The sequence below is a fragment of the Vombatus ursinus genome, unplaced genomic scaffold (assembly GCF_900497805.2).
Source record: "Vombatus ursinus unplaced genomic scaffold, bare-nosed wombat genome assembly UNPS02003292.1, whole genome shotgun sequence".
In the NCBI taxonomy this organism is placed as follows: Eukaryota; Metazoa; Chordata; class Mammalia; order Diprotodontia; family Vombatidae; genus Vombatus; species Vombatus ursinus.
The window spans coordinates 2,712,211-2,739,151 of record NW_020943070.1 but is presented as its reverse complement, the minus strand read 5'-3'; the positions used below and the strand labels follow the sequence as shown (position 1 = coordinate 2,739,151).

Below are 26,941 nucleotides of genomic sequence, written 5' to 3'. Positions count from 1 at the left end.
GTCATATATACCAGCCTCAGCTGATGTATTGGTTAGTTTTTATGAACTGCTTCCCCCACCCCTTCAAGGGGGTACTGGTGATATATTTGAAAGTAAAGGTGACACAAAAACAAATGATATCAATAAATTTCAAAAATCAGTTGAATCTGAGACCTCCCCCATTGACCATCCAAGTCCCCTCCATTTTTCTTGCTACCCAGATGTCCTTGGCATCCTTGCGCTTCCCATCCACCCACCCCCATCTTGGTCTACCTGGAGGAGGGGGAACCTCTCCCTGACATGTTGACCCTCAGCCAATGGGGTCAAGAATGAGGGTGGGCCATCACACCTATCAGATTGGCCAACATGACAAAACAGGGAAATGATAAATGTTGGAGAAGATGTGGGAGAATTGGAACACTAATGCATTGTGGGTGGAGTTGTGAACTGAGCCAATCATTTTGGAAAGCAATTTGGAACTATGCCTAAAGGGCTATAAAAATGTGCATACCCTTTGACCCAGCAATAGCACTTCTAGGGCTGTATCCCAAAGAGATCACACAAATGGGAAAAGGACTCACATGTACAAAACCATTTATAGCAGCTCTTTTTGTGGTGGCAAAGAATTGGAAATTGAGGGGATGCCCATTAATTGGGGAATGGCTGAACAAGTTGTGGTATATGAATGTGATGGAATACTATTGTGCTATAAGAAATGATGAACAGGCAGACTTCAGAAAAACCTGGAAAGACTTGTATGGACTGATGCTGAGTGAAGTGAGCAGAACCAGGAGAACATTGTACACAATAACAGCCACGTTGTGCGATGACTAACGTTGATAGACTTAGCTCTTCTCAGCAATGCAAGGATCTAAGACATCTCCAAAGGTCTCATGATGGAAAATGCTATCCACATCCAGAGAAAGAACCATGAAGTCTGAATGCAGATCAAAGCAGACTATTTGCTATTTTTTTTTCTTCTGTTGAGTTTTGTTTCCTCTTTCTGGTGGTTCCTCCTATTGGTTCTAATTCTTACTTACAACATCACTAATGTGAAAATATGTTTAATATGAATGTAAATGTATAGCCTATATCAGATTGCGTGCCGTCTTGGGGAAGGAGGTGGGGAAGGAGGGGGAGAAAAATCTAAAACTCAAAAGCTTATGGTAGCGATTGTTGATAATTCAAAATAAATTAATTAAAAAAAAAGAATGAGGGTGGGAATGACGACTGGGGCAGGGTTGGGGGTGGGGGTGAGGTGAATCAACAGTGATGTGGGCTTGAATGTGATCTCAGGCTGAATGATTAGAAGGGTAATGTGGAGAGAGATGGAGGAGACCTTCCAATTGTCCTTTGCTCTGGTCAGACCTCTCTGGATTCATGAGCTAGAATCTAGGCACCGAACCTCAGTGTGGCCCAGGCCCTCTTCCTACTCTCCACAAAGGTGGAAATTGAAGTTTCCCTAGAGATGAGGTGGGCCAGATCCCAGATCTTATCTATCCAAATATATCCCTGGAAATCCGGCCAACCAGGTCCTTGTTGGCCAAAGTCTGAACTAGTACTCTTCATGCATATTGCAGAGTTGAAGACACTGAGGCCCGAGCAGTTTCTGACCTGTCTGATGCCCCACAGGTTCTAGGGCTTAAGGATTTGGAACAGTGACGAGCCCTCAGGGGCCATTCGGTCCAATCCCCTCATTTTAGAGGACGAAACTAAGCCAGTCCCTGGCCCTGCTTGGAAATGATTCTGGTTTCCCAAAGTAATGAAGTCCTTGTCTGTCCTTTCCACAGGAATCAGAGCTGAAAGGACATTAAAAACATTCTATTTTCTAGTTATTTTATGGATGAGGCTTAGAGAAGGGTATGAGTTGCACTGTTGGTCAGTCCTGTCCGACTCTTTGTGACCCCATTTGGGGCTTTCTTGGCAAAGATACTGGAGTGGTTTGCCATTTCCTTCTCCGGCTCATTTTTACAGATGAGAAAACTGAAGCAAACAAGGTGAAGCCCAGGGTCACCTAGCTAGGAAGTGCCTGAGGCCAGATTGGAACTCAGGAAGATGAGTCTTCCTGACCCCAGGTCTGGTTCTCTATCTCTTTCACCACCTAGCTCTCCTGTGAGCTGCCCAAGGTTAATTCAATTCAGTATTAAAGACCGACTTTGGATGAGTCCCTTGCTAAGCACCAGGGAGACAGAGGACATTTAAGTCAGAAGCTTCAGGGCTGAGATTCCAAGGCGAGATTCCGAATCCCCCGTTCTTTCCGCTATACTTTTGAGAAGGAGCCTTTAAGGTCCCAACTTCCAGCTCTAGAACCAGGCTCTACATCGAAGTCTCCAGTAAATAGAAACCTCGAGGATTCAGCTATAGGGTTGGCGACACAGGCCTTTCTGCCTGTTCTTTGAACAAGACACTTAATTTCCTGACTTCATGTCTTTGCACTGGCTGTCCCCCATGTCTCCTTGACTCTGACTCCTGGCTTCCCTCAAGCCTTATTGTAAATCCTGCCTCCTACAAGAAGCCTTGCTCAGACTTAGAGTTAGGCTCAAAATAAGGGTTTCCCTTCAACACTCGTGCCTTAACCTTGGGATTATCTCTGATGAATCCTGTCTACATAGTGTATGTACCTAGTTACTTGCATACTGTCTCTCCCATTAGAATGGAAGTTTCTTGAGGGTAGGGAAGGTTTTAGCCTTTCTTTGCAGTGCCAACGCTTAGCACAGCGTTTGGCACAAAGACAGCAAAGTTTGTTGGCCATAAGGTACCTGATTTCAGTTCTACAGAAGGCAAAATGTTCTAACAATCAGAATTGCCCAACAGAAGAATGGGCCATCCTTTTAGTTAATGAGCTCTCCAGACCTGGAAGTATTCAAGCAGGAGTTGGATGGCTTCTGGAGGGCGTGCAGAGAGATGGGACTCCTACATTGCCAAACATTTGGCCAACACTCCAGAGTGAGTTGAACCAGATTAAAATGTAATTGAGAAATATTAAAAATAAATAGAAATACAACTGACTACAGGTAATGTTAACATCCTGAGGTGCTAAGTGTGCTGGGCCCCTGGAACCAGGTCACACCTTGAGGCTGGAATGCTCAGCCCCAGACTGGCCCTTCCTCTCTCTCTCTCGTCTCCCTGCCATAGGAAACAAGAGCCTTCCCAGCGGCAGAGAGATACAGAACTGGGGGAGCCCGGCTGAGTCTCACAACCACTCTGGCAGGGAGGACTATCATCCCCATTTGATACATGAAGTAATAGGTTCAGAGTGGTGGAGTGATTTACCCAGGGTCAACACTGCTATTACATGTCTAAGGTCGGGTTTGAACTCAGATCTTCCAGACTCCAAGTCCAACGCTTTATCTATTACACCACACTACCTTCTATAACACTTAGCACCGCGAAAAGCTTTAAAGACAAGCTAGTCCAATACTCTCATTTTACAGATGGGGAAACTGAGGCCCAGATAAGCAAAGTGACTTACCCGAGGTTTCATAGTTGCTAAGCAGCAGAGCCTAGAATCCAACCCAGGGCTCCCCTGAGCTCAAGTCCAGGACTCTACCGTGGGCACTAGAATGGAAGGAAAAACAGTGGCCGTGCCCTTCAGAGCCGGGGCTGGGGTGACGGAGACCCAGAGCAAAGGGCTCCTTGGGGGAGCCAGACAGTGGCCCCCCCGTCTGCTCCCCCGTGGAGGAAGGGAGGGAGGGAGGGAGGGAGGAGGACACAAAGGTGACCGATGAGACAGAACCGGTGGATTCGTTTGCTTTTGTTTCATACGGTTTGGTTTTTTTTTTTTTTTACAACTTTAAATACAGAATATAAATTAATTTTACATTTAAAAAATAAAAGAAAAGCCAAAAAAAATATAATCACCGACTTTAAAAACTGAAGGAAGCAGGTTTCTGAGTAGGGGAAAGAGCTGAAGAAGGTGGGAAGGAGGGGAAGGCAAGCCTGCCCCTCCCAGCCCAAGTCATCCCACCCAGTCCTTCCCCGATGACACCTGGGAGCTGGCCAAGCCTGAGGGCAGGCTTCCTCCAAGACTCAGCAGCCTCTGGGAACTGCAATGAGGTCCCTTGGGGCCTTCCTCTCTCCCAAGGGACTCTTCTTTAGCGTGTCCCCAAAGCAGACTCAAGGAGAGGCCCCAGACGCTCAGGGACGGATTTGTTTTACAGCTGGACAGAACCTTAGGATCATTTAGTCCAACCCCCTCATTTTACAGATGGGGAAACTGAGACATAGAGAGCAGAAGGGACTTGGGTAAGGTCACAGGGTTGGGATGAGGTTGGGGTGGGGGTGTTAATGGCAGACGCCAGAAGCAGACCCCAGACTCAGTGGTCTTCCCACCACACCAAAGCTGCTCCCTTACTTAGGGGCCTTCACTCCCTCCCTCCCACTCCTGTCCCTGGCTTGCCTGTCACCCCTCTCCTGCCCCACCCAGGAGCTGCCAGGCTGGGGCTGGGGGAGCATAGGGGCTGACCATGATGTAGGAGAATGAAGGCAGAGAGAGAGAAAGAGGGAAGAAAGAAGGACGGAGGCAGCAAATGTCGGGGGAGACAGGATAAGGAAATAACCAGACTGGGTCTGGCTTCCCTCAGCAGAACAGTCTCCAGCCCACCTGAGACAATGCTCTGAGGAGCAGGAGGTGAGCCTCCCGTCAGCACGACCGGCCACAGGCTGCTCTCCCATGGCAAAACCCGCTTCAGAAGAAACCACAGTTTCAAAATTATGTGCATAAAAAGTAAAATAACAGTGCAGGGAATGGGCAGGACACGGGGAGAGGGACTGCCTTGCCCAGCTCCATGCTCCTTGGGCACTGGCCAGCGGTGGAGTGCACGGGAAGAAGGTTCTTGCCTGAAGCCCCACCAGTCCAGGGCCACGGCCACAGAAAGACACTCAGGCTCGGGGCTGTCACGTGGCCAGGCTGATCCTATGGGTCCTCGGGGTACAATCAGTGCTTGGAGCCCTCCGAGCCCTCAGGCCCCTACTGTGGGCGTCCCATCCATCACCCAGGCTGGGCCTCTGGGAGGAAAGGGAGGATGGAAGAAGCGGCCCCTCTCACCAAAGGCATCCTCCATTTCTTCCTTTCCTCCCCATTGTCTGTGGGAGGGGTGGCGGTGGGGGTGCAGGGCCTTTGGGAGCCCCAGCAGCTGCTGGGCGCAGAGGGCGAGAGCCGAGGGTGCCGCTGAGCCGGGAGGGACAGAAGATTCACTGCAAGGCCGGGGGACAGGGGAAGCACCATTTGCCATCCGCGTCGGCCACCGAGACGGACAGACAAGAACAATATTCTCACTCCAAGAACCCCATGGGGGCAATACGAGAAATACATTAAATAAGCCTGGAAGCCAAACAGAGAAGAACATGGTGGTCAGACACCCCGGCAGAGAACACAGAACGTGGCTCCCCCCAGCCCACTCCAGGGATCCCAAAGGACTCCGGGGAGGATGCCTCCTGATACGCCAGGTCCTCTGACCCCAGAGCCAAGGATCCTTCTACTGTATGGAAAGCCTTTTGCCAACCTTGAAGTGATACATAAATTTTGACTATTCTACTTCCTATGTGACCTTGGGGAAGTCTTTTCCTTTCTCTGGGCCTCAGTCTCCCCATCTGTACAATGGGGGAGGGGAGAGTCAGACAAGAGGACGGTTGAAGTTCCTTCTTGCATGAGCTCAATAAGCCTGTAACTGATGATCCTGAGTCATGTCAGCTTTGTGGGACAGAGCTCAGGGTCCGTGGAGATCCAGGGACGGTCGGGAGATCAGGCAGAAGAGGGGGTCCCTAAGGTAGAAACTCTGGAGGACGTCAGGGGCAGAAGTGTCCTGAGGGCTGGTGGGCGGCACTCCTGAAGAAGGCTGGATTTGAAGGGCAGCGAGTGAGGGGTCCATGGGGACTTCACATAACTACAATTACACTTTTGGTGACAGTTGGGGGAGCCACGCTGGGGGCCGAAGGCTGGCTGCTGGAGGAAAAGTGGGATGGAACCTGAGACCCCAACCGTCTGACTATTAGTAGTGATTAATCCGTCCTTCTCCCATTATAGAAAACTGAGGCACCACAGAGGGGACGTGAAGGGTCCAAGGTCACACAGGGAGTTAGTGGCAAAGCTGGGACTTGAACCCTTAGCCCCTGGCTCTAAACCCATCACTTCTTCCATCGTGCCATCTGCTTTGGCCCATTTCCCTGGCCAGGAACGATCCTAAGGAAGGGCCAGTGGGGTCAGGTGCCCAGGAACACCCAGGGACGGGAGGTTTTCTGACTCAAGTTTCCCTGTTTCACCTCCTTTCCCATTACCTGCCCATCATGCTCTCCCTGGCAGGTGGCCCTATGCTCCAAGGCTCTCCTTCAGGGCCGTCTTGTCGTGGGTATGCTTGAACTTTCGGTGTTTCCCCTTGGGCGGCCGTCGGATCCGAACCCTCCGCACCGTCACCTTGTTTGGGGTGGATCCATCTGTTCAGAAGGACAGAGAAAGAGCCTGTTGTTTTACTCATGTCAAAGGTAGTGAAGAAGTAACGATACCGTGTCTCTACACAGTTTAGACTGTGAGCAAGAATCAGAAATCATTGAACTCAACCCCCAAAACGTAGATTGCATAGGAAAGTATTTCCTACATGCCAAGACTTTCTGGGAAAACTGAACAGCAGTCTGGCAGAAATTAGGGTTAGACCAATATCTTACACCCTATACCGCAACAAACTCAAAATGGAAACACGCCCTGAATTTTAAAGATCATATCAGGGTACTGGGATTATTAGAAATAAATTTTTTTGGAAAAGTAAGAAAAATTACTGGAAGTGATTTTTGAAAGAATAAACATGGGATAGAGGTGATTACAAAAGATAAAATAGATACTTTAGATTATGTGGATTTGAAAAGTTTTTGCATGAATAAAATTAATGTTAACTAGACTATGAAGGGAAGCCATTGACTGGAAAGAAATCTTTGCATAAAGTATCTCTGAGAAGGGTCTGATATACAAGATATATATAGGCAATTAGTGGAAATATACAAGTACAAAAGCCATTCCCCAACAGATAAATGGTCAAAGGATGTGAACACATAATTATCAAAAGAGTCACAAACTATTAACAATTATATGAAAGAATACTTCAAATCACTAATGATAAGACAAATGCAAATCAAAACAACTCTTAGGTTCCATCTTGAACCCAGCATACTGGCAAAGACGATGAAAGTGGAGAACAAGGAATGTTGGAGGGACTGTGGAGAGTTAGGAATGCTGTCTTTGTTGGAGTTGAGACTGGTTCTAACCATTCTGGAAAGCAATTTGAAATGACTTGAAGAAAGCGTCTAAAATATCCACGCTCTCTGATCCAAAGACACCTCACCCGCTAGGTATATATCCCAAAGAGGCCATGGACAAAAACAAAGGCTCTACATACACAAAAATATTTATAGCACTCCCTTTTGTGGTAGCAAAGAATTGGAAACAAAAGAGATGTCCATTGATGGGGGAATGGCTAAACAAATGGTGGTGTGTGGTTTTTGTTTTTTCTCTTTTTCATTCTTTTTTATCAAGGAGGCTATCTGAGAAGGGAGAAGAGAAATACACTAGGAAATGTAGGTGATGTAAAGATAAAAGTTATCAAATTTATTTTAAGAAACCTCAAGAACATCACACACACACACACACACACACACACACACACACACACACACAGAGGGCGTGGTGTCTTTGCAAACTAAGGTCTCACAGTGGGTCCCTGGTGAAGAGAAGGCAACAGAGATGGCCTGTTCAGCTCCTTTCGTCATTTAATTCAACTCAACAAGAATTTGTTAACCACCTACAGTGTGCCCAGCACTGTGCTAGAACATAGGACTGCACATATGAAAAAGAAATAGTCCCTGCCCTCAAGGACCTTACATTCTATTGGGGAAAACAACACATACACGGAAAAGCAAACACAAAATTCAAAGGTCAACTCGTCCCACATTTCCTAAGATCTGAGATCCAGAGCTGGACTGGACCTTCTTCTTTCTAGAGATGAGGCCTCTCCAGAGGAGCTCCAGAATGGGCTCAAGGGCTCACAGAGCAGTAAGGGGCAGAGTTGGTATTTGAACTCATGTCCTCTGACTCCATCTCATTTCATCTTTCCCCCTGCTGAGGTGTTTATACTTACACGATGCTTTTAAAGTTATACAAAGCCCTAACAGGCATCATCCATTTGACCACAACAATTTGTTGTCATTAAATCATTTTTCAGGCATGTCTGACTCTTTGTGACCCCATCTGGGGTTTTCTTGGCAGAGATACTGGAATGGTTTGCCATTTCCTTCTCCAGCTCATTTTTATAGATGAGGAAACTGAGGCAAACAGGGTGAAGTGACTTGCCCAGGGTCACACAGTTAGAAACTGTCTGAGGCCAGATTTGAACTCAGGAAGAGGAGGTTTCCTGATTCCAGGTCCAGCGCTCTAACCATTGCGCCACTTAGCTGCCCCCTAACCACCAATAGGGAATGTTATAATCTCCCTTGTACAGATGACGAGACCATTTCTCAGAAAGGCCAGGAGATTGGCCCAAGGTCACATAGTTAACTCATTTTAGAAGCAGATTGATAGGATCATAGAATGTTAAATCTGGGAGGGACCTTAGAGGTCACCTCATTCCCTTATTTTACACAGAAGGAAACTGAGACCCAAAGACACAGTGATTCACTTTAGGTCCTTTTGACTCCAAAGTCCCAGTTCTCTGTACTCCTCACCCTATCATTTCTCTCTCCACAAAGCAGGCATTAATAAATGCCAAGTGCTGGAATTGATTTGAATTTCAATTCTACCAATGGCAGGGGTCTGAGGGATGGCTGAGGGGCAGGGTCAAACAAAGGGAGCAACTTTGCCCATGGTCGAGATATGTTAAGGCAGCTGGGTGGTGCAATGGATAGAGTTCTGGGCCTGGAGTCAGAAAGACCTGAGTTCAAATCTAGCCTCAGACATTTATTAGCTGTGTGGCCCTGGGTAAGTCATTTCACCACTGTCTGCCTTAGTTTACCTTTCAGGATTGTTGTGAGGATGAAATGAAATAATATTTGTAAAGCTTAGCAAACCTCAAAGCGCTCCAGAAATGTTGGTTGTCGTGACAATGGCAATGTTGATGCTGAATTTGGTCATGATGATGATACTGATGATGAATTTGGGCATCTGTCCACAAGGATTCAGGACTCTGGCATCCACTCCCACCCCAGCCTCTGGCACCCCTGGGCACCCCTGGCTGCCTTCCCGAGCTCCTCGCAGAAAGAGCCCAGTACCTCTGTTTCCCTGGGTGCTCCCGGGGCTCCGGATGGAGAAGCGGGGGGCTGCTATCGTTTCACACTTGCAGGCCAAGTGGTCCTCCAAGGTCACTGTTGCCTTCTTGAAGGTCGGCTTCTTCCTCACAATTTCTATCTTCCTGACCTGTAGGAGATTGATGGAAATAAGAACGGAGCAGAGAAGATGTAAGATCTCCCAACGTTGACCCTTTCCTCCTTCATCAGAAAATCCAACCCCCACCTTCCCTTCACTTTTTCCATCAAACAAGACTGCCCAGCAGCCCCAGTACAAATACCCCCTAAGAAGAGGAAGAGGCATTTCCATTTCTGAGCCGCAGATGGTGAGCATCCTTGCTCCTGTGATCCCTCATGTGCCAGCCAAGCTCACAGGGGTCGGCTGTGGGGGTGAGGGATGGGGCAGGTGGCTGTCTGGGAGGAAGTGTGGGGGAGCCCACTTGTCAGGGGTTTGGGCAGCTGTCAAGTGCCCATTTCCAGATGGCTGGAGGGGAAATCCATCAGGGAGAAGGGAATGGTTGTCCCTGGGAACACTCCAGTTGGTAAGGACCTCCAGTTGGGTGAGGGTGAACAGGACAGAGGGACACCGGGGGGAAGAGGTTGGGGGCATGGAGCCACTCAAAGGGTCATTAATACCCACTGAATTCCCTCTTTACAAGTAAAGTGAAACAGCCCAGGGAGGTCTAGAGGTGCTAGGAGCCAGCAAGCATCAAGGAGGACGAGGAAAAGGAAGAGGCTAGCCTCCCCAGCCTCCTTCAAAACTCAGCTCGGGTAGCACCTGCTGCAGGAAACAGCACATAGAAGCCCTTAATCCATCCTTACGGAATGGATGGATGGATAATTAATGTTATGTAGCATGTTAGAGTTTACAACATGCTTAGTGTACATTTGATCTCAGGGAGGGGATGAGGATTCCCCGTGTCCCTCTTCCTTCTTAGAACAGTAATAATAGCTAACATCTATAAGCTACTTACTGCGTACTGTGCTAAGTGTTTTACAATGATTATTTCATTTGATTCTCCCACAACAACCCTGGGAGGTGGGTGCTATTATTATCCCCATTTTACAAATGGGGAAACTGAGTCAAGCAGTGGCTAAGTGACTTGCCCAGAGTCACACAGCTGATGGGTGTCCGAGGCCAGATTTGAACTCAGGTCTTCCTGACTCCAGCTCCAGAACTCTATCCATTGTGCTACCCAGCTGCCCCAATAGCACCCCGACAGGATGCGGAGATAGGACCTTTAGGATCATTTAGTCCAAGGCCCCCATTTTAAAGATGGGAATACTGAAGCCAAGAGAAGTTATGGATCTGGCCAAGGTCACCCAGCCCTCAGGTGCTCCAAGTTTCTCTCTGCAGGGCCCCTTCCACCTGGAGAGGGAGCCCAGCCCCAGACCACCAGGCACGGCGCAGCCAGAGACACACACCTGTACGTGCCTCAGGTGCACCTGGGTGGGGCGGCACTGGACATTGCGGTTGTTACAGCAGCCAGAACATCTCTGAACCTCCACGCAGGGCGGCCACACCAGAAAGTTGGCGTTGGTGCGGTCGATGAGGCGCCGGGAGATCTCAAACACTTCTGTCCGCGTCTTGCACTCTGCAATCATGGCTGGCTCGGCCACGGTCACAGCCGCTAGGGAAGAGGAGGCAGTGGCCATCGGACGGAGTCCTCCTGGGCCTCTGGGAGCCTGGCAGCTGAGAGCTGAGAAGGACCCTGGGGGCCCAACCCCAGGAAGCTGCAGCCCAGACAAGTTAAGTGACTCATCCAGGGAAACAGCTCAGGCCAGGCGGAGCTGGGACTCCCACCCATGTCTTCTGAGTCCACGCTGGGGCTCTCACCACCCCGTGGTACGGCGGGAAGGCCGGCCACATCCCCAGACACCATCCCCCCGCCCCCATATAGAGCTGGAAGGGACCTTGGAGGTGATTCGGTCCAGCCCTTTCATGGTACAGAGGAGAAAACTGAAACCCGGAAAAGGAAAGGGACCTGAACAAGGTCTCATGACTAGTAGAAGCCAGGCTTAGGTTCAAATCCAGGTCCTCGGACTCCCCAGAAGGAAGGAATCGTTCTGTCTCTCCCAAGCTTCCCGCTCAGCAGGGCAGGCAGGGAGGGAGGGAACCATGGGGGTTTCTCCCTAGCCCCTCCAGTCTCTCCCAGGATCCCTTCCCATCTTACCCACACTCCTCCTTTCACGAGGCAGGATGAGCGGCTCACTCAGGGAATGTGCCTGGGTCAGATTCAGGTCCACTTGGGCCACATCCTCCCCTGCAAGAGAAGGACCAGCTTCATGTTCAGGACCGTGGCAATGGGGCCCTTGGGTTTAGGGATGGGGATCTTCCCCGGGGAGGCTGAGATAAAAGAACCTCCATCCTCTGTCCCTGGTCATCTGCTTCACCACAAGTGGTACCATCAGGTACAACCGATGCATTGTGGGGGAGTAGCAAACACACCGACTGGTACCGAGGGGGTGTGGCTTTGAACATATCCCTCCCCAAGCCTCAGTTTCCTCATCCATCACACGAGAGGCTTGGACTAGACGGTCTCTGGAGCTAGGATCCTCAGATCCTCTTCTACCCAAGATGATTCCTCAGCCCTATGTGAGATTGCGGGCAGAGAGAGAGGGAGTCTTGCAAGGAAGACTGAGAGGGGGTGGAGGCAACAATTACAGGCTTGGTAGAGTCAAGCCTTCTTCCCCTGGGGCTGCCAACCCCACCCTCTGTCAGAGAGTCACATTTTTGGCCAGAACCCATAGAAATGGAGTTAAAAATAGCCCTTCCCCTCTGCTACTGTAAGTGAAACCTCCGGTCCCCCAGGCCAGGCGGGTGCAAGGACCCTGAGCATTCACTTATTTCCAGTGCCCCCATCCACCCCTGCTTTCCCACAGGAAGTGCTGAATGGAGAAATTCCCAGAATCCTCAGGGGGGAGCTGAAGTTGGGTGTGGGGGAGAGGGCAGGGTAGCGTTCTTACTTTCAGCCCCTCCTTACTCCTGGGCACTGCCTTCGTTGAGAGGGCAGAGGGCCTTCTCAGGGAGGCCTGGACTGGCCATTGGTATTGGGAGTCGATACTTTTGTCCCCCAGATAGAGGAAAGGTTCTAGCATAAATGAAGGTTGAGTAGGTCAACCCTGTGGATCATTCTGTTCTGCTGAGGGCTGGAAAGTTAAAAGGACTAACCGGCTGAGTCTACTACAGTGCCTTGGGGTCTCCATGACCACTGCCCCCATTTCACAGATGGAAAGCCTGAGGCTCAGAGACAAGTGCCTTGCCCAGCTACAGGGGACCTAGGTCTCTGGGCTCTAAGTGTCCTGACTTTCTAAGCCAGGGAGGAGCGGTGCCCTCTACTCTTACACTGATTTCCCCAGCTGAGTCACTAACTCTACCCCCCTGACCGGCTCTAGTCAAAGCCTACCTGCCAGCCTCGGATGGAGGCTGCAGGTGGGAGGTGAAGTGGGGCTCCAGGCCATTGTCTTTCACATGCAGAATTCCAATGACAACCTCCAAGCCTTTGGCTGGTCATGGGAGGGGTAATCTCTCATTCTTAGAATCCCGAAGAATTCTTTGAATTTCTACTCCCCTCTAAGACTCAAATGCCATCAACAAGAAGCCTCTCCTGGGTCACAAAGCTCCCAGTGTCTCCCTCTGCCCTCTTGCCTTTATCGTGTGTACTTCAAAGGGTCCAAGAGAGAGAAGGAACCCTTGAGACCACCTATCCTAACTCTCTTCTCTTTAAAGACAAGGACACAGGGAGGTGACTTAAGTCGTACAGAGGAAGCGTCAGAGATAAATCCTCTGAGTCCAAGGTCAGAGCTCTATGTACATGGGGCTTCTCCCCACCCTTTCCCTGGAATGGAAGCTCACTGAGGGCAGGGAATGATTCATTTTGGGGTCTTTGTAGCCCTAGCACCAGGCTCAGTGCTCAAGAAATGTTTGCCGGGTGATTAATAATAATAACAGCTACCATTGCATGTGCCAGGCACATAGTAAGTGCTTTACGATTCTGATTTCATTTGATCCTCACAACAACCCTGGGAGGGAAGTACTTTCATTATCCCCATGTTACAGATCATCAATGTCAAAGGGGGTTCAAGGGAAGGAACCTCAGACATGAACCAGCCCAACCAGCCAGTTCTCAGCGAAGGGAAATGACCTGCCCAAGGAGATGTGGGTAAATAGTGTTGGAGCCAGGACTCAAACCCGGGTTATCCAACTCCTCCTATTATGCCACACTCCCCTGCAGATGATCTGAGTTCAAATGCCAGCCTTAGGACTAGGTGTCTGGTGGCAACAGCAAGTCAACCCCTTCTCTGGGCCTCGGTAAAAGCAGGGGGCTGCACAAAGGCCCAGGGCCCTTCTGGCTCTAAAGCCTCTGATCCCTGGGCTTCCTGACCACTCCCACACCTTCCCAGCTCTCCCTCTGGCCTGTCCTCTGGCCATGTGTGGCTCCACTCAGCTCCAGCTAACCAGGTCCCTTGAGGCCAAGATTAGGCTCCCTCCTCCAGCCAGCCGGCCTGCTCTCTCAGGGGAATCTGGAAAATGTCCTGCTGGATGCATTTCCATCCTCCCAATTAGTCCCATGACAGTGTCTGTCTGTCTATCCCCACCCGACTGTCTCCTTGGATTTTTCCCTCCCTCTCTTAGAATTTCACTGGGGGTTGGGGGGAATGGGAGAAGGAGCGAGATGGATGGAGGGGAGGGAAAGATACTCTTATGGAGGTTAGGTTGATTAGGAACAAAATAGCTCCGTGGTTATCTTGAGACAAATTTGCTACTGGGATCCTGCCGCTGCCCCTCTGGCCACCCGCTGGCCTCCACCCTATTCTGCCATCCCGCTCTCAGCTGCATTGTTGGTGAGGGGACTGTGGGAAGGCTGGGAGGTGGAGGAGATCTTGCTAGCAGAAGGCCTGCTAAATTTGGAAGCTGCCCCATTGTGTGGCCCGGCTGCAAGGGCACCAGGCTGAGAGTGGGCTGGAGCAGACCGCCATTGGGTGGGGAGCCCCGTCTCCTCTCAACCAGGCAAACAATAGGTGAACACAGCTGGTGCCCCCTCTCGCTCTCCTCCCCCCACCCTCCCACCAAGAGCAGGCCAGTTTGAAAGGGAGCGAGAATGCCTTTGAGAGGACGCCAGTGGGCCGCCTGGTAGAAGGAACAAAGAGAGGAAATTCTGTTCCCCTATAGATAGTGTCTCAGCGAGGATCAGAAAGCTACAGACAAAACCCTAGAGAGAAAGAGAACTGGGGGAGGGGTGGGGGGGGCTGTGGAGAAGGGGGTAGAGGTTAGAATAGAATGGAATTTGCCCTGAAGACCGAGTTTATAAATACATTCCTGACCCAGCCCGCTGGCCCTGGCACGTGTGTGCCCGGGAGCACGTGCCTGAGATCTGGGCTCCACTGGGGCAGGTGTCCCCAAGAGACCTCAGAGACTGGGCTAGTGGCCAGCGAGAGAAGGAGGATGTACTCCCTAGAGATGCCATCCCCTCCCTCGCCAGCTTCCATACACACCTGGATCAGTTAGAGCTGAGAGACATCACCTTGTCTAATGTCATCATTTTTTTAACAGAGGAAAAAACTGAAGTCTGTCAAGGGGAAGTGACTTGCCCAGGGTCACACGGGTAGCAAATACAGTAGCTTCCCACTCCCCCCCCCGCCCCAAACCATCCTATTGCTCTGGGCACATCCTGTGCCCATCCTGCAACCTGGGCACCTCACCCTCTACTCTTCTGCCTCCCTGCTATTGGTCCTCTTTCCAGCCTTTACATCAAGATGGGCTGGCCCTGCCCAGCAATGAATGGACATAGCTAGGTCCCCAGAGAAGCTGGGGCCCAGGCTGCCACCAGCCCTGCTGTGTGAGGAAATTTGAACTATGGGGATGACAGGTTTAGAGCTGGAAGAAATACTGGAGGCAAGACAGTCTTCCTCATTTTACAGATGAGGAAACTGAGGCTCAGAGGAGGGGAAGTGACTTGCTCAAGGTCACCTGGCTCTTTTAGTCCAGTGGATGCCCTGTCCCCAGTAGAGGGTAGGGAGGGGAGATGAAGGGGCGAGATGCTCAGGCAGACTGGATTTACCTACGGAGTCTATCCGAAGTAGGTGCTGGAGGTCGCTGATGGATCGGAGCGAGGGGTGGCTGAGCAGCTCATAGATCTCCTCAGGAATAGGGTCCCCCTGCCAGGCAAAGACACAAACAGGAAGACATGAGCTTGGAAGTGGGGTGTGTGTGCACGTGTGTGTGCATGTGTGTGTGTGCATGTGTGTATGTGTGCGTGCATGTGTGCATGTGTGTGCGTGCACGCGTGTGTGCTTGTGTGCATGTGTGTACGTGCACGTGTGTGCGCGTGTGTGCGCGTGTGTGCGTGTGCATATGTGTGTGTGTGCACTGTGTGCATGTGTGTGTGCATGTGCTTGTGTGTGTGCATGCGCACGCGCATGTGTGTGTGTGTGTGTGCACGCGCGTGTGTCTAACCACCCTCCCTTGGAGTGGGACATAACTGATCACTGAGGCAGGCTGGCCCTCTCCGGCCTGGAATGCGCGTGCTCTTTCTGGGTACCTGCTGAAATCCTCCTCTCCCTTCAAGGCCCAGCTCAGCGGCTGTCTCTGTCGTGACGCTCCCCCCAATCCCAATCTCCATCCTCATACGTGCCTAGAGATCGTCCTTTAGCTCTGCCACGCTCTACCTTGTAGCATCCTCTGGATGCACGGATGGCACCGTAGAGAAGAGCTACCCCAAGCCCTCATCTTTCAGGTTAGAAAACGGAGGCTCAGAGGTCACTCAGACCATAAAATCAGATCTCTGACCCTGGAAGGGACCTCGGGTCATCTAGCCCATTTTACAGATGAGGAAACTGACCTGTGCACATGATCCATCCCCATCACCAGATTGTTAGCTCTTTGAGGACAGAGCCTATGCTGTTTCTAGGATTATACATTTAGAGTTGGAAGGGACCATGTAGCTCAATCACCTCATTTTCCAGATAAGAAAGGTAGGGCCCAGGGAGAAGTGACTTGTCAAAGGTCATACAGGTAGTAAGTGGCAGAAAGGGATTTGAAATCAGGTCCTCCTACCCCCAATCCCTTCATTTCCCACTGAAGTTCAAAGCCTCCCATGTTTTTTTATTTCTGTCTCCCCATCCCTGAGCAGAGTGCTTTGCATGTAGTTGATGCTTAATAAATGCTTATTGAAAATGCAGACAGACAAGCCTCTTGCATGATAGGGGAGCTCTTTTCCCAGGTACCCCAAGGCCTGAAATCCGCCCTTCTCCCAGTGTCCAGCCAAGACTATTTTCAGAGCACTGCCCTGGCCTCTCCCCAAAAGCACATGAAACCGAATAAGGGGGTGAACCATTCCCCACCCATGGCCCAGTTTCCTCCAGGGAAGCCATCCATCCTACAATATCACATCGCAAGCATTCGAAGGGCCATATGACATCATCGGCCATCCTGGGCCATATCACATGGGATTCAGGTTTCACACCTCACGCGGGTTGGGGGCGGCCCCCAACATCCCACACGAGGTGGGGGGAGGGCAAAGAAGGGCTCAGGGAAAAGACCAGCTTCCAAAGGGAGGGAAAGGAAGCTGGAGGGATGAACAAGTGTGCAGCCCTCAGCACGGCAAACACTGCTCTTCCAGCTGCCTGCCCAGTTAGACTGTTGGGAGAAGGATGATCTCACAGGCCAGGGCCTGGTACTGCAGGTTCCTCTCACCACTCAGTTTCCTAGATGCTAACGGCAAGACCCTAGTGAGGGGAGCCTTCTCTGCAAATACTTCCTCTGTCGGGAAGGTTCTTTTCAATGGAGGCCGCCCACCTTCCCCTCCCCCCGGTCACACGTACTCCCCTGAGCACAGGCGTCCCTCCGGGGCTCACTCGGACCCTCACTGCAATCATCCTGTTTTTAGCTAGAAGGTGCTCTTAAAACCTTAGGTTGAAGCTCTGTAGGGGACCCTAGGGGCCATCTAGTCCAACCTCCTTGTTTTACAGAGGAGGAAACTGAGGCCCAGGAAAGTGAAGTACCTCACACAAGGTCCCAAGGATAGGAAGCATTAGGGTCAGGATTCAAACTCAGTTCTGCTGGCTGGTCTAAGCAACGCACTACGATGCCTCCCCCACGGTAAAAGCCGAGACTTACCCGGCCTTTCACAAAGAGCTTTGCATCTGCCATCTGACTAGATCCTTCCTAAAAACCCTGTGAGGAAGTAGGTCGATTGGGCGGGCATTCTGGAAAAGGAGACTGAGGGTCAGAGGGGTGACATGCCCTGCCTGTAGTCACAGAGCTGATAAGAAGGAGACTGGGGATCCAGTGCCCCTCCCTGGAGTGTGAGCACCCTGAGGGCAGGGGCTCTTTGGGTCTCCAGCATCCAACCCCACATGGTAGAGTGGTGGATTAGGGAGTGCTTCCTGAATGCAAGAGTATACAACATGTCTTTCACCTCTTTCTGCCAATGAGGAGACTGAGGCCCCGGGAAGGGGCTTGCCCAAGGTCACAAACCAGGGTCTCCGGAACCTGGCTGTGACCAGGCCAGGCCTTTTCTGCTGTCTTCCAACCTCTAACAACTCAGGCCAGGCCTCCAAACAGAGCAGACACAGAGTAAATGTTGACCGACTCAAACTTTGGTTCCTGGTGTTTAGTTAAGGCTGAGGGAGGGTGGGGCGCAGGGGGGAGGAGCTGTTTTCCCATGACTTGGTTCTAGAAACACAGGCTGAGGTGGGGGTGGGGAAGGGAGCCTGGCTAGAGCTCTGTAGGGTCTGGGGAGGCAGGAACTTTGCTCCCCGAGGTTCAGCTAGGCCTCGGCTTCCCAGCTGAGTTCTGAACCAGCGTCTGAGGGTGGGGGGCAATGGAGAAGAGCAAGGGTGGGGGGCAGTGCTCTGCAGGGGATACTGGCACTGTCGAGTTACACTCTGTCCCCTGGACAGCTACCTGCAGCATCACATTGGAGCATCAGGGCATGAGAGGAACGGGACCAGAGAGATCCAGGGGAGTCCTTTGGGTGGTCTGGGTGCCACCCCTAACCCTGAGGCAGCATGTACAGTACAAGGGGCCTCTGGGCTGGACTCCCAACTCACTTGCATTGCAAATTAGAGGACTTTAGGCAAGGTCCAACCAGGGTGTGGGCCTTCCTCCTCCTCTGAGACCACCTTCTGTCTCCTCCTCTACATCTGTATACACCTTACCTTCTCCCTTAGACTGGGAGCTCCAACAGGGCACAGGCTGTTTTTTGCCTTTCTTTGCCTCCTCAGGGCTTAGCACAGTGCCAGGCACACCACAGACCCCTAAAAAATGCTTTCTGACTGACAAAAGATTTGGATTACACGGGTCTTTGAAGTTCTTTCCAACTTGGACATTCTACAATGTTAATATCCTGTGCTCTAAGGTCGCTTCCAGCTCTGCCGTTCTCTGTTCTAAGTCCCTTCCAGCTTTGACCTTCTCTGTTCTAAAGATATTCCATGTTCTAAGCTCTGACCTCATAGGCTTCCTTCTCCACCAAAGAACCCCTGAATCCCCCAAGGATGATCATTCCTACCTCCAAACTCTGCTATTCCTCCTAGCTCTCACTTCTGGAGCACTTTAAGGTTTACAAAGCACTTTAAATATACCATCTCCCCCGATCCTCAAAACAACCCTAGGAGGTAAGTGCTATTATAACCCCCATTTTACAGATGAGGAAAATGAGGCTGTGCCCACCCTACTTGCTAGTAAGTGTCTGAAGCAGTTTTTGAATTCAAGTCTTTCTGGTACTAAATTCAGCATTCTCCACCCAGTCAGTGTGCCACCTATGCTATTAATTTAGCCTCTGGAACGTATGACCTTATCTTATGCTCCTTCTGAAATACCTCTTTGGAGTAGTGGCCAACACATGATCCCCACTACTGGTGGATCTTTTGCACTCAGAAGTTCTGGGCTACAGTCAGGTTTAAACCATTCAGGCATCCTCTCAAAGTCTGCCACCAATATGTCTGGGTGGAGGTAGGGGGTCAGTGGGCTTGGATAAGGGGGTACAAACTAGCTCAGGTGGAAAAAACCAAGCAAGTCAAAGCTGCCATGCTGATTAGCAGTGGGGCCATTCAGTAAGTGGTCAATGTACTTTGAGCCTGGTCAACATAAAGAGACTCAATCTCAAAAAACAAAAAAGAGAAGTTAGAAGAAGAGGAGGAGGAGGAGGAGAAAGAGGAGAAGGAGAAGAAGAAGAAGACTGTATTATCCATATTTACACCATATTTTACACTGGTCTAACAGAGTCCTCCCTATAGGAAGCCTTGTCAATATATGTATCAGTTGATGTATGATCACAGTTGGAGACCCTGAGACAGCCATTGGGTCAACAGTACGACACGGTGGCCAAAGAAGCCACTGGATCTTGGGTTCCAATAAGAGGAAGAAGGAGGGTCCATAACAAGGGTGTTGAATGTCTGGCTGTCTCTGCCCTGGCTAGAACACACGTGGAGGGCTGGGTTGAGTTCTGCGGCCCACCATTTAGGAAGGATGTTGACGTGCTGGCCTCCAGGATGAGGAAGACAGTCATATGACTCTGCCATAGAAGGATCAGTTGAGGGAAGTAGGAAAGCTTTAGCCCACAGAAGGGAAGGATGTAAGAGTTGTCTTCTTCAAGACTTTGAAAGACTGCCCTGTGGAAGTCTACTTGGCCCCCAAGGCAGGTGCAAGAAACAACAGGTGGAAATCACAGGGAAATAGGATTAAGCTCCTATGGAGGAAAAGCCCCTTAACCTTGAGAGCTGTCCAACAGCAGAGCAGGCTGCTGTGAGAGGCACTAGGGGGTTCTGCTCCCCCTCCAGGCCTTGTATGGGGTACACGTTGCAGAGGCATGCCAGTTCAGGTTCTGGTTGGACCACATGCTTTCCAAGGGCCCTTCTAGCTCTGAGATTTGGTGGCCACACAAGGACGATAAAGATGGTGATAACCAGGGAGCTGAGAGTGGATGTTGGTAGCGCCCTACCTACGTAGGTGTGCACCATCACCCCTGGGCCACATGTTGCCTGTGTGCCTCCCCAAGCCTTTTCTGCCTCCAGCGGGAGGCAGCACTCAGTCACCAGAATGGCGTTATTCCAAGCTGAGGGGGCTGCCAGCTCTGGGTTGTGGGGAAGATGAACAATCACAAATCTGGATTGGATGGCAAAGCAGAGGTCAGCTAGCCCACCCCTAGATTTTACTGGGAAGGAAACCAGAGAAAGGAAAGTGATTTGTCCAGGGCCACTCGGGCCCTAAAGCCTCAAATTCTAGATGACATTTAAGGACCTTAGACACCCCTTAATCCAACTTCATCTCACAGATGAGAAAACTAAGGCACAGAATAACTTCCCTAAGGTCGCCAATTGTCAGTGGCAGAATTGGGATCTGAACCTGGGCCCTCTGATTCCAAATCCTGACCTCTTTCCACCGCACCACGACTCCTGAAGCTCCAGGGCAGAGCTTTGGGGATCAGGGACCAGCTTGCTCTGCTTGGCTTGGCTTGGGAGGGGGAAGATGGCAGGAGCCCAGGTTTCCTGAGAGCAGCTGGTGATTTGACTAACACTGTTAGCACAGCTGGGGCACAGAGCACCCTCCCTCTCCAGAAAGAGAGAGGGGTGTCACTTGGGGCTGGGGCCAAAGACTGCCAATCCCTGATGTTATCACATGTTATCACTGATCCCAGGCCTGGGGTAGTGGCCAGGGTAGGGGCAGGGGTGGGGCAGGCGGGCAGGCAGGTACACAGGAGGTACCTGAGGCTGAGCCAGCCACTTGGGCCAAACTAAACAGCTCTCTCCTCCCTGGAAGGCGGAGGAAAGAGGCCACATGGATCAGGGCAGGTTAATTACCTCCCTCAGAAGGGAAGCCGCCCCATCAAAGAGGCCTGATCCCCCACCCACCTGCTGGGCACCCAGAGCCAAAGCCACACACACTGTGGTTGCCTCTACCTCCACAGCTGGGTGGGGGCGGTCTGGGGCTCTCCACCACCCAAGCTTGTCACATCAAGTCACCAAGGGCACCGCCTACTGAGAAAGAAAGGGGAAATCCCTCATCTCCCTCCTGAAATTGCTCAGGACATTTTGCCTGGGCCTCCTCTGCCCCAATACATTCTCCCTCTCCCTGAAGTGTGGGGGGTGGGGTGGAGAAAAGTTGCATTGCCCATTAGGCTGTAAGCTCCTTGAAGGGAGGGACTGTATATGTTTCCCTACCTCCTTGGCTGAGGCCTTACAAACATTTATTAAGCACTTGCTGTATTTGAGATTGCTCTAGGCCCAGGGGGGAAAAAAAAAGAAGCTTGCATGCACACAGAAAGTGCTTAATAATTGCTTGTTGAATCAGCCTTAGATGCTGTAGTCTTTTCAGATAGCAGCTTGGTGTAATTGCAGGATCCTAACCAGAACTCACTCTAGTCCCTATTCACTTGGGGTGGGGGGGAGTGGGGGGGCCACAGTAAACACCTTCACTTCTCTGGGCCTTCTTTTCCTCACCTATGAAATGAGAGGATATCCTCCAAGGCTGAGTCCAGCTCTAACATCCTGGTATTCTGTGGCATCTCTGGGCGAACAACCCAAGATATGAAAAGCTAGACAATCCCTCCCTGACCTGCTCGCCCCTCACCAGGCTCCTCAGCTCATCTCCTGTTTCTGCAACTTTCCTCCCTGTCCTGCCACTGCGTATCTGAAGCCTGGTCACTGTGCCCTCTGCCCACTTTTACAAGGTGCTTGTGCTCCAGCCTCCTCATTGGACAGCTGCTGCTCCATCAGAGCTTATGATGACCCTCCCAGGTACTGCCCGGAAGAAAAGAGGAAGAGGATTGAGGACAAAACGTATCTCCCCTCTGCTCTGGGGGGTGGTGGCCTACAGCTGCAGAATAGGGTATACACTGTCAGCTATGGAGAGTGGACCAGCTTGTTTGCATTCCAGAACTAGGGAGGGTTCCATGGTGAAGGAAGGGGTGGAACTAGCCATTGAGGGAGGTAATTTATTTTAAAAGCTACAATAAAACCTTTAAAAAGAAAGAAGATACAAATGTTTCTTCCTTCCTTGTGGAGTGAAGCTGTACCCAACCACGATCACTTAACCAGGCCGCCTCCCTTCTCTTGGTCCAGGAAGCTCCCTTACCCACAGGAGCCCTCTTCCTGCTGGGAAGCTCCATATAGCAATCTTTCCAAAGAGACCTTCAGCTTCACTTGCTTCCCCTCTTTCCACCTCCTGTTTAAAAGGTGTCTGTCTGGGTTCCTCCCTTTCTGGATGCTGGGGGGCAGGTCCCCATTCTCTTCTTTCCAAAGTGCTGGGGGACCAGTTCTAGCCAGCACAGAATGCCCAGGGATGGGGTGGCGTTCTCCTCTCTCCATATCAGGATATATCTCACAGTCAAGAAAAAACTCAACAAAACACATGGGGACTAGATGGCCAAGGACCTCCTCAGTCCTCCTCCATATCACTGCCTGACAGCCAAGAAAGCCAAGAAAAAAACTGATCAATGAAATTTTAGGCTTCATGAAGGGGAATATCCCTTCCAGGGTCCCCAGTCCTTGGCCTTGGGCAGACTGCATCTGGAATATTGTGGTCAGTTCTGGGCACCCATTTGGGGATCTCCAGATAAGCTGGAGTGCCCTGAGGAGGGGATGGTGATGACTGTGTCTATCTGTTGGAAGAACTAGGGACATTTTGTCTGAATAAGAGTGGGGAAAGGGAACACTTGAAGGCTGACTTCACGTATATGATGGATTGTCATATGGGCAAGGGGTTAGCTTTGTTCTGCTGGGCCCCAGAGGAGTCCAAGAGTGATTGGGGTGGGGGTGCTGCAGGTCAGGAAAGTCCTCCCTCAGGGCTGGGATGCCTCCAGAGCTAAGGGCATCCTCCTCCCTGGAGCTCCTCAAGCTTTTGCTTGAAAGATACGGTAGGAGGTTTGCTTCTGGGGTGTGGGAGGGCCCCTGAGGTCCCCTCCAGCTCTGAGTTTCTGTGACCCAAAAGGGTGCTAACAGCAAGTCACATGAGAGCTGCAGTCACGCTACCAAGTGCTGGAATCAGCTGATGGAGACACTCTCTCTCTCTCTCTCTCTCTCTCTCTCTGAGAGTTTCCTTCCCCTCTGTTTCTCCTACCTGCTTCCTCCCAGACTGGGCCCAGGATGGCTCTGAAACCATCTTATAGAGAAAGGTGACCTTCTAGTTATAATACCTGGGGGCACTGTAAATACAGGAGTCAAAAAGTCCAAGCCCAAGTCTATGACTTGCCACTGACTAGTGGTGGTGTGACCCTGGGCCTCAGTTTCCTCATCTGGAAAGCTGACAGTGCTGGCAGGAGTAAAGCAAGCCCTGGAGTGCCATCCAAGCAGGCATTCCGTAGGGGCATGGGCAAGGTTAGTCTAAGCCTGCCCCATGGCTAGTATGGCAGGGGACCCTAGCAGCTCACAATAGAGAAAGTTACCAGGATCTGTGAAAAGCCCCATCACACTATGGAACTGCCCTTCAGACCTCCTAACTCAGACTGAGATGAGCTCATTTTAAAAATAAAAAGCAGAACCGGGGCAAAGGCAGGATCCTAGGAGCGCTGGGTCATCTCTGCCCATGCTCCTTCTAGGGAAGAAAACCAAACCAGACAAATCACAGAATGTCAGCGCTCTGAGATCATCTGGGACACCCCCTTCTTTTGCGGAAGTGGCAAGCAGGAGGCCAGGAAGGCGGTGATTTACCCAAGGTCACACCGATCTGCGGGGCAGAGCCAGGATATGGATCCAGGGCTGCTGAGCAGGGCACTGTTCTTTCCAGCACCCCAGCCTCTCCTAGAGGGCCGGTTGCCTTGGAGGGGGCAGATCCGACCTCCATTCCAAAGCCCCATTTTTACACTGGCAGCCCGAGAGAGGAAGGACTGATAAACAACAACAACCACAAAAGCAGCCTGTCAGCACCTGGGCCCGCCTTTAGAGGCAATTCAATCCAAACCCCTCATTGTGCAGATAAGGAAACTGAGGCTCAGGGAGGTTAGGCGATTTGCCTCTGGTGACACAGCTAATATTACAGAGGGGAAGTGAACCCAGGCCTTGCTGCCTCCCAGACCTACCCAGCCCCTACCCTGTCATCACCAAGCTGAGTCAGAGGGGTCCTGACCCAAAGATATTTCTACAGGATCCTTTCCCACAACACTGCAGTAATAGTAATAATAATAACAATAATAACTTCCTCACAGTTAGCAACCGGGCGTCTCGCCGGACTCGGGTCCAGCAGGGCTCCCGTGATGCTTCTCCATCCCCATTTGCCAAATGAGAAAGAGGAGGCCTCAGACAGAGTTAGTGCCTTGCCCTGGTCACAGAAGGGGGAATGGGAATCCCGGAGTCTCCAGACTGCCAAGGTCAGGGCTCTGAGGGTCGCTAGGCAGGGGCTAGGAGGCCGGAAGGAGGGGGAAGAGGTGATGGAGGAAAGCTGAAGAAGGACCCTCCCCTTCCCTGGAAAGCAGGACAGACAGTGACGGGGTGACGGAGAAGCTGCAAGCGCCTCGCCTACAAGCCCTCTGTGTCAGGGAGCCCCGGGTGGGACCCACCTGTTGGTGGGAGACCCCGCCCCAGGCTGCGGGGAGGGCGCCGGCTTCGGGGTGGAGGAGGTGGGGCCGCACGCCGGCTGCGGGACCACGCGGATCTGGGGCGCACAGTACGGCAGCGGCGGGGGTGCGGGGCTGGGGGGCACGGCGGCGTGCGTGCGTGCCTGGCATGCGTGGGGTGAGTGGGTCGGGGGCCCGTAGTCCCCAGGGCGCCCTGGCACCGGCAGCAAGGGCAGCTGGCCTCCTTCGCCGGCTAGCTCCGGGTCGTATCGGGCCGGGCCTGGGGATGGGGGTGGGGAACAGGGGGAACCTCCTGCTCCCGCCCCGCCCCCCACCCCCGGCCGCCCTGGTGCTGCCCCAGGGTGGGGCTCCGGGAGGAACCGGGAGAACAAAAGACCACGGCGGCCGCGGCCGCTACTCCGAGGTCCAAATGCGGTGGGCTGGCGGCGGCCCGGCCTCCCCTCCCCTCCCCCCCCCGCCCCCGCGGCCCGGCCTCCCCTCCCCGCCCCCGCGGCCCGCGCCCCCTCCTCAGTGCCGCAGGAGCGCGCTGCACCCGCCTCCGGAGCCCTCCCGCTCCCCTCCTGTGCTCCCCGCGCCCGCCCCGCCCCTTTCCCACCTGGATTCCCGACAGGCCAGCCAACTCACTACTGCGTGAATCCGACCTGATTTGTTTTCTCTGCCGACGTTTTTGTGGCCCGCCTCCCCTGCGGCTAAACGTTGGCAGCCGCCGGCGCGCGCTCCCCAGCCCGGGCCCTGACCCGGCGGGCCGGCAGGGGCGAGGCGCAGGTACGAGCCGGGCCTCCGCCCGGGACGGGAGGTGGGGGGAATGTCTGCGTGCCTTTAAGGTAGACGCGCCCCCTCCCCCGCCGCTGTCCTTCTGCCCCCCGCTCCCCGGGGCTCGGCAGATCTTCGCGATCTCGCCATCTCCCGCCTCCCGAAGCCATGCCTCAGTGCATGCGGGAGGACGAGTCAGCCGTTCCTAGCGGCACTGCTCGAACCGCACCCCCTCCCCACCTACCTTAGCGGGGCGGGGCTTGGACTGCGCCCCACTCCGTTCCCACAGCCCGGCGGCACCTCGGTTCTGTGGGCGTCCACCCCTGCCTGGGTTCCCGAGTCTTACCGAACTGGACAGTGACCCTCCCAAACCCCATGACACCCCCCCCCCAGCGGGCCGGGAGGGGGCCCAACGGGCCACAAGCGGCAGCCAAAATGCCCCCCCCCCCCGCGCCTGCTGGAAGGGTTTGGGGTAGGAGGAAGAACAGAGCCTTCCATCCTCCCTCCCCCCCATCTAGGAAAAGGACTTGTTTATTTTTTTCTGACCTGTTGTTGCGGGGGGGGGGGGGCCGAGGGGAAGAGAGGAAAGGCAAGATGCAACTCAGATGTCTGACCCAACTTCTGATCTGAGAGCTGCTATTAACCCTCCGCAAACCGGCACATCCCTACCTGCTCCCCAGCCCCCCAACCCCAGCCTTGCTTGTTTCCTCTCCGTACCCCCGAATCCTTGCCCCGTTTGGTATGGGCACTGTTGGGGTGGGAAGTTCACTGGCCTCGGCAGAAGAGGGAAAGGAGGGGGCGAAGGGGGTAAAGGGCTGGAGATGGGGGGCAAGAATGAAAAAAGCCTTTTTGGTCGTTGGCACTCACCTCGGTGCTGACCAGACGCAGGTACCAGAAAGACAAGAGCAGCGCGCAGCAATTCATCCCGACGCAGCCGGCCCCGCGGGGCTCTGGACACAGGGGCGGAGGGCACCTCCGTGCCTGCTTCCAGGCCAGGGTGTGCGCGCTCGGCTCCGCTCGCCTTGGTTCCCACCGGCTCAGGCGCTCGGGCTCTTCCCGCTGGTGCCGCCGCCGCCCCCGGCACCACTCAGCCGCATGGCCCCCGGGGCGCCGTCGCCCCCCGTCCGGCTCCCAGCGAGCCTGGGGCCGCTCTGGCCGCGTCCTTCTCCTGCAGCCGCTGGCGCCGGCGCTCGGGGCGGCCTGGGGGCGCTACCCGGGCGGATCCCGAGCCGGAGCGCGCATCCACCGTCCCCCGGGGTGTGGGTGGGGAGAGAGTAGGGGGCTGTCTGGGAAAGGCTGCGGAGCCTGGGGCTCCTGACCCCTCAGAAAAAAAGGGCACGCCTGTTGGCACTCCCCAAGACAGGCGAGAGAGGGCGAATCCTCTCTCCCCCAGGCTTAGCTTAATTGCAGTATTTGAGGTAGGGGGACGTGAA

At 52.8% G+C, this 26,941-nt stretch overlaps 1 protein-coding gene across 1 annotated transcript; it reads right to left on the bottom strand.

Moving 5' to 3' along the window:
- Positions 1-3,768: 3,768 nt before the first annotated feature.
- PDGFB (platelet derived growth factor subunit B) lies at positions 3,769-26,528 on the bottom strand. The gene is made up of 7 exons (XM_027870908.1): positions 26,376-26,528; positions 15,306-15,402; positions 11,418-11,507; positions 10,669-10,874; positions 9,229-9,373; positions 6,256-6,411; positions 3,769-5,302 (listed from the first exon to the last, which is right to left on the bottom strand). The coding sequence occupies exons 1-6, from the start codon at positions 26,430-26,432 to the stop codon at positions 6,287-6,289; spliced, it is 720 nt and encodes a 239-aa protein (XP_027726709.1). The 5' UTR covers positions 26,433-26,528; the 3' UTR covers positions 3,769-5,302; positions 6,256-6,286.
- Between the last annotated feature and the right edge of the window lie 413 nt (positions 26,529-26,941).

What these genes read in the sequence shown, in the direction of transcription:
- PDGFB (XM_027870908.1), bottom strand. Translation starts at nt 26,432, where the DNA reads ATGAATTGCTGCGCGCTGCTCTTGTCTTTCTGGTACCTGCGTCTGGTC. An exon ending in TCGTGAAAGGAGGAGTGTGG is followed by an intron (nt 10,875 to 11,417) that starts GTAAGATGGGAA and finishes CCTCTTCCCTAG; the next exon opens with CGGCTGTGACCGTGGCCGAG. An exon ending in TGCACCTGAGGCACGTACAG is followed by an intron (nt 9,374 to 10,668) that starts GTGTGTGTCTCT and finishes AATCTCCTACAG; the next exon opens with GTCAGGAAGATAGAAATTGT.